The sequence below is a fragment of the Engraulis encrasicolus genome, chromosome 23, assembly GCF_034702125.1.
Source record: "Engraulis encrasicolus isolate BLACKSEA-1 chromosome 23, IST_EnEncr_1.0, whole genome shotgun sequence".
NCBI classification, from domain to species: domain Eukaryota; kingdom Metazoa; phylum Chordata; class Actinopteri; order Clupeiformes; family Engraulidae; genus Engraulis; species Engraulis encrasicolus.
The window spans coordinates 43,985,212-43,995,516 of NC_085879.1; the positions used below are offsets into that span (position 1 = coordinate 43,985,212).

At 42.7% G+C, this 10,305-nt stretch overlaps 1 protein-coding gene across 1 annotated transcript in view; it reads left to right on the forward strand.

The window, feature by feature from the left end:
• The first annotated feature begins 313 nt into the window (after positions 1 to 313).
• LOC134440030 (aminopeptidase N-like) overlaps positions 314 to 10,305 on the forward strand; it is a 42,546-nt gene continuing 32,554 nt past the window's right edge. Inside the window, exons 1-2 of the mRNA XM_063189957.1 lie at positions 314 to 458; positions 7,991 to 8,131. Of these exons, the coding sequence (XP_063046027.1) occupies positions 372 to 458; positions 7,991 to 8,131 (228 nt within the window). The 5' untranslated portion in view covers positions 314 to 371. The remainder of the gene's footprint in view (positions 459 to 7,990; positions 8,132 to 10,305) is intronic.

Below are 10,305 nucleotides of genomic sequence, written 5' to 3' on the forward strand. Positions count from 1 at the left end.
TTTTGCTCCTAACAAACATTTGCATCTTCCTCCTCTGCAACATGTGTTGGACTGAGGTGTAAGATGGCCGTCTGACAGGAAGTCCCGCCTCTTGACAGGAAGTCTGTTGGAGTGCTTTGCTGTTGTTGTTGCAATGATTGATTGCCCCCTGCAGGTCCGGCTGAAGACTTATTTTGTTAGTGAAGTGAATGAAAGTGAATGAGGATGTTTTGATGTTTTGGTCCTGCCTTTTTGTCAGTTGGCTTGTCACACACACACACACACGCTTGGACCCCATCTCACAGTGTTAACGTTTCATAAGACACCACTTCGTGAGCTTGGAGACAAGACAGTAAACGTGTGCTACTCTGGTCATAGGTATTGTGGTAGCCATGGCAACATTGCTCGACATTGTCATGGTGCTGTGCATCAGCTTAGCAAACGCTATTGCAGCTGCACCTGAGGAGGCCGACACACAGGTGAGTCCTACGCACATTCCATTCAACAAATGGAACAATTGAAGAGTTCAGATGCAAAACCCCTTAACTCCATTTCTGAATACCTACACTTCTATATGTTTAGAGAACCCCGTTGTTGGTTTGGTTTACATTCATGTACTTGATAATACATATCATATAAATAGTTAAATTACATTAAAAAAAAAAAAATGCAATATATATGGGTTTTGCATAAGAACTCTTCAATTTTAAATACTATTCTATAGACTGATGATTTGGTCTCAAAAGTATTTAATTAGCACTGCAAAATGTACCGTGCACCTTGCCTGGTTAACACCAGACTATCTCACAAGCAGTGTTGCCAGATTGGGCGGGTGCCCGCCCAATTGGGCTACTTGGGATGACCCATAGTAGTCAATGTAATTTGTTGAATTTGGGCAGAATTGAGCGCATTTTATTGCTTTTTGAGAAGCTTTTGGGCGGGATTTGGTCAGACACATCTGGCAACACTGCTCACAAGTGTCTTTCAGACACTTTCAGATCAGAACGATTGTGCACAGCAGCATGGAATTCCCCCAGGCTACCGTGCACCTGCACCAGAGAGAGTAGAGAGAGAGAGGTTCCATTGGCCCATTGTTTCCGGGTTCTATTATTGCAAGGGGGAGGGGGGGGAAATCCCCCTTTAGGCAGACCTAGGCAGACCTAAGGACTGTTCTATTCAATACTAGGAGTATTATGACACGCCCCTTTAGGCAGACCGGAACCTGGTCATGTTAGGTGCCCATAGCAACCTATTATGTTGGCATATCTCTATATACTTAAAGAATCTCTGCCTGCACGGCAACCGCCACCTTTCAGGTGGGGTCCACTCCCAGGAGAGATAGATAGATAGGATTGCTTACTTACGTCATAACAGCGTAGTACGAAATGATGGCGAGGGGAGTACGTACAGAAATGTTATTCTTCTTCTACGGTCAGTATTGGAAGCATGCAATGCCACTTCCGCGAGGGTCGGGGGGTCTGCTCGTTTTTCCGACGCCCCATTGGTCCGATGCGTCAATGTTCCGAACATTTCCCATTGATCCTACAGCAATTAGTCTGAGATAACTTTTTACCAATTAAATGAAACCCTTTGTCCCGACAGTCCAATGTTCCGACCAAAAGCTGCTTTAGATCACCGTCATCTCTGAAGCCTGCGCAGTGGTCATGCAGCTGTCTGTGACAGGTTAGGTTTAGGTAAAGTTTTGGTCAAGGCACAAATTTAAAACTCAGAAACATTGCAATAGCCTACTGACAGGTTAGGGTTAGGAATGGTTTTGGGTAGGGCACAATTGTAAAACTTGGCAACATTGCATTAATGACAGGTTATGTTTAGGGGTGGTTTTGGTAAGGGCACAGCAAGACCGACTCAGACGGCATCTATGTGCTCGTCGCAGCGCATGCAGCTGAAGTCTAGGCCTACTTGGCACCGGGAAAAGCAGGACATACGACCTGGGATGATGACCAACCCCAAACAGCCATTGGTCGGAACATTGAGCTGTCGGAGCAAAGGGTTTAATTTAATTATTTCGAGTTAGTGGGCTGTAGGATCAATGGGAAATTTTCGGAATATTGACGCATCGGACTAAAGAGACGTCGGAACAATGACATGCTACCAGGGTCGGAGTGTGGAACAGGTCATAGGATAGCGTGAATGTTTGTCAGCTGTCCTTAATTACCCCCAGCAACTACTGCTGACCAACAGCTGCAGTTAATTTGGCCACTAATTATCCATCATGATGTCGCCCCCACTGACCATGCGCAAGGGAGTACGGAAATTGTATTAATCGCACCCACTGACCAATGACCATGAGCAAGGGAGTTAATTTTCCATCCACTCGTCAAAGATTACACTGTTTCTATGTTTATTTTTATTTATTTTTGTTGTTGTCTTTTGTGTGTCTTAAGGGGTCCTCAAGTCCTTTTATCTGCCTGTCCAGCACTTTGGTCAGCTATCTTGTTGTATTTTAAAGTGCTCTATAAATAAACTTTGACTTGACTTGACTTGACGTGTCCTCAGGCAACGCCCCCATACTACACCGTGGCCAATGCATCCCCCCCGAGAGATTGTTCTTCTGTGTCAAATTTCTTTGGTTCACTCCATCCATCCCTGGAGCCCAAGGAGGTCTTGGCAGGGCTGGATTGGTCATTTGGCAAGCAGGCCACTTTCCCCCCGTGGGATGACTGTCCTCTGGAAGCGATGGTGTTGATATTTTGCTCGTTTCTTTGTCCGAGACACACGGACCCTCAATTTTCAATAGAATGGCCCATTGGTCTGTCTTTAATATACTGTGGACAGAGGACTGAGCTCAACGTGGCAATACTATTGTAAAAGAGCAAAGGGCTGCATGCAGGTCTATGAAAGAAAATGTCCTGGCAGTTGTTATCAAGTTTTGGCAAAGGACGCGCTCAACTTCTTGGAAAAACGAAAGCCTTTGGGTGCGTGATAAAATGTATCAACTTAAGGAAGAAGAAATCCGCACTCACAAACTGCGTCTCATTATTTATTTATATTACCACCATGTCCAAAAAGCATTCCAATTCCAAAGCATTTTTGGACATGCTGGTAATATAAATAAATAATGAGACGCAGTTTGTGAGTGCGGATTTCTTCTTCCTTATTCTGGCTGTTGTTATCCCAGTGCAGACCTGGGTGGGACAGGTAGTGTATGTACAATACAAGAAGGTAGAGAATGCCTCCATCATTAACAATGCAGGGGTGCGTTTCCGCAATGTTAGCTTTGAACTACAGATGTACTTTGTAGTTATCTACTTACTTCAAGGCGAAATCCGTGCATTTCTCGAAACCTTACTATTCCCACAGTAAGCCAAAAGTAGTGCGGCTACTTTCCTGAGTCCACACCGCTACTTACTTTCTTGGCATTGCAGTGCGTGACCAAAGAAACAACAAGAGATAAGCATGATTGCTGAGTCATGATTCAGCTGTTTCCTCCTAAATTCAGTGCGTGAAGTAGAAAGCAATAATGTACAACCACCACCAGCACATTTGATTGGATGTCACGACACCGTGACTCCGCTGTTTCCTCCACAACACACCTTGTAATTTCTTTGTGAAAAAACACGGCCGTGGCATTACAATCTGACACCGTCCGCACCAATAATGCAGTATTATCTGCATGCCGATTGGATTTCGTTTCATTCCGAGGTGTAATTTGTAAAATATTTGGACAATAAAGTTGTGGTTACTCCCAAAAAATCGCCTGTTGAAGTGATATCTCTAAATAATTTTCGCGCCAATTTCATTGCATAGCCTAGTGGTATTCACGCTTGCATCCCAATGGGAAAACAGAAGTCACGCCGGTTCGAATCCACATGGTTGCAGTGCCACAATTTTGGAAATATCTGGCAGAAATAGATCATTTATGTTGTGCATTACCAACACACACGTGCAGCCAAGGGAAAATGTGTTACACGGTAGGGTCCAAAACACGATTTCACGAGTTGTTGTCAACATGCTGCACACTGGTTTCGAACCTGCGTGGCTCGCGTCGTCCCATTGATAGACAAGCGTAAATTGGGAGGGAAAGTGGAAAACAGCGATCCTAGCGGTTACGTTCCAAACACCAGGGCGACCCTATTGAAACTCCCATAGACGAGTTTTTAAAAACTCCCACAAAGATATGACTAGGAACTATAACACCAGACACATTTTTCAGCGTACACAATAGGATGAACTACTACCTGTGAAAATCTTAAGTCATTTTTTGCCCTTTTAAGAAAAATAGAAATTGTGCCAATCTGGTCGGAAACGGACTACAGCTCCCAGCATGCTGTGCTTCGCGCCTCGTTGACAACACAGAGAAACAAATGAACGCGAATGAACGCTAGTTCTTCGCATATCTTCACATTCTTGTAATCCTGTGAGTTACACATTGTCTTCTTACTAAACATATATACACGCGATCATTTTGGTTTGGTTTTAACTTCTCTATTAGATATGATGGCTTCTGTGGTGACGAGTAACCACCTCTCTGGCTCATGTTTGGCTATGCTAATTTGGCTATGCTAATTACATGGAGTAAACACGTCACACCTGCCAGTCAGTGTAGTTCTGTATTAGCTTTTTAAAGAATATTAAAATCAGTTCAGATCAGTGAAAAACCGAACATTTTACCACCTGATTCGGTAAAACGGGCCAACATGCCTATAATATGACTGCCACTACTTCTACTTCGTCGTCAGGGCCGAGATGTAATTTTTCAGAGAAAAAACCCATTCATTTGTTGCAGGGGCTTGGAACGTTGCCAGCAGGGGGCGATGAGATTACTTTCCCTCCCAATACCCCTAGGCTATGAACTAAAATTCACACAAAAAAAAATTAAGTATTTGACACGTACACTAGTGCATTTCCGAGAGTAACCAATACTTTCTGATCTAAATATTTCACAAATTACACATCAAAATGAGATGAAATTCAATTGGTATACAACTAAAAGTATATTATTAGTGTGGGATTCATCAGATTCGTCAGATATGACATTTTTTTTCACGAACAAATGTCATGACGTGAATTTGTGTTCTGAACACTCTCACAGCTGTATCATGACTTTGTGTGCATGTCGATTGATTTTCAGCGCTTTTGCACCACAGGATTAAAAGATATTTACACATTTGTGGTCAAATATGTACTACAAGTTTAGCTAATGGGTGGAGTCACACTCTGAAGTAGACTAGCGCTGTGTGTTACTTGGGGTGGCTGAGGTGATGTCTGGACTCAATGGATCTACTCCAGCTGTACTTCAACTTCACTGTCCAGGGGTGCGATTCTCAAAGTGCGAAGTAGCTAGTTTGTTAGCAATGTTGCATAGTAAATACTATAAAAGTTGCTAACTCTTGTGTCTCGAACGTTAGCACACAAAGTAACTACTGCTTGGAGTAATGTGCACTCTGAAGTAGTGGTGACTTTGAAAGTGAGGTGCCTCCTATCCGTATCTGGACAGTGAAGTTGAATTACAGCTGGAGTAGATCCATTGAGTCCAGACATCACCTCAGCCACCCCAAGTAACACACAGCGCTAGTCTACTTCAGAGCGTGACTCCACCCATTAGCTAAACTTGTAGTACATATTTGACCACAAATGTGTCAATATCTTTTAATCCTGTGGTGCAAAAGCGATGAAAATCAATCGACATGCACACAAAGTGATGATACAGCTGCGAGAGTGTTCAGAACACAAATTCACGTCATGTCATTTGTTCGTGAAAAAAAAACGTCATGTCCTTGGAATCTGATGAATCCCAGACTAATAATATACTTCTAGCTGTATACCGATTGAATTGCGTCTCATTTCGATGTGTAATTTGTGAGATATTTAGATAAGAAAGTATTGGTTACTCCCGGAAATGCACTGGCTTACGTATCAAGTACTTAAATTTTTTGGGCGCGAATTTCATTTCATAGCCTAGGGGTATTTACGCTTGCCTATCAATGGGATGACGCGAGCCACGCAGGTTCGAAACCAGTGTGCAGCATGTTGACAACAACTCGTGAAATCGTGTTTTGGACCCTACAGTGTAACACATTTTCCCTTGGCTGCACGTGTGTGTTGGTGATGCACAACATAAATTATCTATTTCTGCCAGATATTTCCAAAATTGTGGCACTGTAACCATGTGGATTCGAACCGGTGTGGCTTCTGTTTTCCCATTGGGATGCAAGCGTGAATACCACTCGGCTATGGAATGAAATCCGCGCGAAAATTTCTCAGGGATATGACACTTTAACAGACGATTTTCTGGGAGTAACCACAACTTTATTGTCCAAATATTTTACAAATTACACCTCGGATTGAAACGAAATTCAATCGGCATGCAGATAATACTGCATTATTGGTGCGGACGCTGTCAGATTGTAATGCCACGGCCGTGTTTTTCACAAAGAAATTACAAGGTGTGTTGTGGAGGAAACAGCGGAGTCACGGTGTCGTGACATCCAATCAAATGTGCTGGTGGTGGTTGTACACTATTGCTTTCTACTTCACGCACTGAATTTAGGAGGAAACAGCTGAATCATGACTCAGCAATCATGCTTATCTCTTGTTGCTTCTTTGGTCACGCACTGCAATGCCAAGAAAGTAAGTAGCGGTGTGGACTCAGGAAAGCAGCCGCACTACTTTTGGCTTACTGTGGGAATAGTAAGGTTTCGAGAAATGCACGGATTTCGCCTTGAAGTAAGTAGATAACTACAAAGTACATCTGTAGTTCAAAGCTAACATTGCGGAAACGCACCCCAGATACGGATAGGAGGCGCCTCACTTTCAAAGTCACCACTACTTCAGAGTGCACATTACTCCAAGCAGTAGTTACTTTGTGTGCTAACGTTCGAGACACAAGAGTTAGCAACTTTTATAGTATTTACTATACAACATTGCTAACCGACTAGCTACTTCGCCCTTTGAGAGATGCACCCCAGGTTTTTAACTTTACGACCAGTAACCTGTCAAATATGAGTATGACTCGTAAATTCTGACGGGTGAGGAATTCCAACTCAACTCGAGCTTTTAAATAGCCGAAAGTTCAAACCTCTTGTTGGAGCGCAATTTTTTTTAAGGTGCACACCACACACACACACACACACACACACACACACACACACACACACACACACACACACACACACACACACACACACACACACACACACACACACATCCATGTATGAATTAAATCAATAGGATGTTACAGTAAGCGCCATCCCTTAAAAGGAAAATCACAGTACACCAGTCCAGAGACTTATGTAAGAGCACTAGAATTAAGCAGTCTAATGGCTTCAGGGTACAGACTATTAGAAAGTCTTGTAGTTCGTTCCTGTAATGACCTGTATCTTTTGCCTGAGGGAAGCAGTTTGAACAGGTGGTAAGCAGGGTGGTGACAGTCTTGCAAAATATTTTGCACTCTTCGAAGACAGCGTGTGGTGTAGATGGTACCTACGTATCTCTGGAAGAGGTGTCCCAGTGATTCTCTGTGCTGTTTTCACCACACGCTGGAGTGCCTGCTGGTCTGCTTTTGTGGAGCCTGAGTACCACACCAAAGACGCATATATCAGAACGCTGCTGATCACACAGTTGTAAAACACTACCTCCCACAGTGACTGGTGGGCTGAACTTCCACAAGGAGTAGATCGGCCAATGTCTGTACATCTTCACAGGACACTCCATAGTGCTCTTCAAATGTGAGAAAGGTTTAAAAAACATGCAACAATTTGCTTAAATCCCCTGGATTGTGTTCTCAGGAGGGTCCCGGGCAGCCGTGATCTAATGGTTAGGGATTGGGGTCTTAAAATCAGAGGGTTATATGTTCCAATCCCATCCCTTACTTCTCCCTATACCTCAATCCATAGCTGAAGTGCCCTTGAGCAAGGCACCTAGCCTCAAATTGCTCCAGGGACTGTAACCAATACTGTGTAAAAATTACAAAGTCACTTTGGATAAAAGCATCAGCTAAGTTCAGTGCAAGGTAATGTTATGTAATGTAATGTAATGTGTCACTCTAAAGGATGCCTGGGACAGGTACCGTCTGCCTGACACTCTGTCCCCTGTTGCCTACAACGTCACCCTGTGGCCTCGACTGGAGCAGAACGATGGCCAGAGGTACATCTTCCAAGGCCACTCCGAAGTCCTCTTCCAGTGCCTGAAGGTAGGTTAGTGCAATAGCTAAGCTCTGAAATATAAAGGAATCGTTCAGTTTGTGATACAAGCATTATCCACAAGACATTTACCAAGTACTATGAATGGTAAATATGTCTAAATATCATATATCCATTACTCATAAGAAAACTGCTTATTACTCATAAGAAAACTGAGCCATTTTGAAAAATAGCTGCCATGGGCTCTATGTTGAAAACTCATGATGCCTCCATATCCAGATCTCTTTGGAATGCCTTTGGCTATATGTATACCAATTTTCATGCTTGTATCACAAACTGAACGATTGTTTTGGTTAACCGCAGCACTATGTGAATATCTGATGTATGGCATGGGCTATAGCAGGGCTGACTACAGGGGGCAGATTTGATGGGGCATAAAGTTAAACTGGCTGTGTGTGTGTGTGTGTGTGTGTGTGTGTGGTTTGTGTTCTGTGTTATGGATGTATTTTTTGGGACACTTTGAAAATGGAAAGTGTAACCCATTTTGTTCTGGAGCGACATATACGCTGCATTCATGCTTTTGAGGTTTGAGTTTGAGAGTTTGAGAGATTGAGAGTTTTCTATTAAAACTGTGGGCATTTTAGAGCTGAATGAACACATTCTAATGCAAAATGTGGGTTCCAGCTTTTGAATTCAACTTATTTCGTATTTTTATGTGGTTCGGAGGCTGAGATATTTAGGTTTTAATAGGCAGAGGGCAGCTTTTCCCAAAAAGGGCTTAGGCTAAAATCATACCACACCATTTCTTTTTTTTTTAATATATATTTTTTTGGTCTTTTACGACTTTACTGACGATAGGACAGTTTGAGAGGTGGACAGGAAGCGAATGGGGAGAGAGATGGGGAGGGGTCAGCAAAGGACCCAAGCCGGGACTCCAACCCGGGTCGGCCGCATGGCAGACGAGTGCCCTACCGGTTGGCCACGGCAGGGCCATACCACACCATTTCTGCAAATGTTTACACCGCCCCTTTAGTAACGTACTAAAGTAATACTGTAATTGAGTTATACCTCTCTGCTGTTCTTTTAGCCGGTCTAGTAGGCTGCTGATGCTACTTCCTGTTCCAAGCCAGTAATTATTGAATCTGATGGGACCATTGAGAGTAAATAGAATGGAGGCCAAAATTCTATTTCATTGTTGAAGCCAAGTTGGAGCCAAGGTTGGACCCAAAAAGACCAAAAAATGGCCAAATCCCATTCATTCCTATGAGAGACATAAAACCCTGTATCTCCCTTAAATGCCTCTCCAGGGGGATCATTTTTCGCTCAACTAGTAGGTCCCCTTGCTCTCCAACTTACCAGGGTGGTGATTTTTTGTGGTGATGTTTTATTTTAGAGAGATATTAAAAGTTAAATTGACCAATGAGCATCAGAACATGGCTTGATTGACCGTTAGAAGTCTTGTTGTTGTCCAATCAGCACCTGCGTTTGGCGTTGCTAAGGTGGAATGTAAGTTGGAATGTTCCCAAATCTGGCTTCAAAGCGTTGAATGGCAAATAACGTTGATTTGGCGTCCATTCTATTTACTGTCAATGGGTCAGACCTGCTCAATGCCAGTTGGTTCAATATGAATCAATTACAAGCTACGTAGCTTAGAGTTAGCATTTGTGTTGCCAGACTCAGAGAAATCAGGACTCAGGGAATCAGGACAAGGGTCAAATTAAAACTTAATTGTTTAACTCAATGGGAGGTGTAAAATAAGCTGATTTCTAGAAATGGTGCTTTCAGATGTTGCTGTAAAGCTGAATTTCAATGTGAATCTAAATTAGCTTTGCAAATCAGTGTCATACACCTACGTATTGAACACACTCAGAAGAACATTATATGCACATTCACGTGTAATATTTGGAAACACTGTTAATACTTCAGGACTCTCTATACTGTGAGATGCATATGGACTTTTATATTTTATATATTATTTTTTATACTGTTAATACATCTTTTATTTTGTGGGCATTTGTGGGTTGCTTCCAAACAGAATCTCGCCGTATTCATATAGTGAAAATAAAAGCACTCTACTCTACTCTACTCTAATATGTGAAAATAAAAAAGGGTGGACTGTTCCTTTGAAGGAGACGGACCTCATCCTCATTATGCTAAGCTTTGCTAATAATTCTAATACTCATACATCTGCGTACTGATCACAATGAGAATAAAATCATACGCA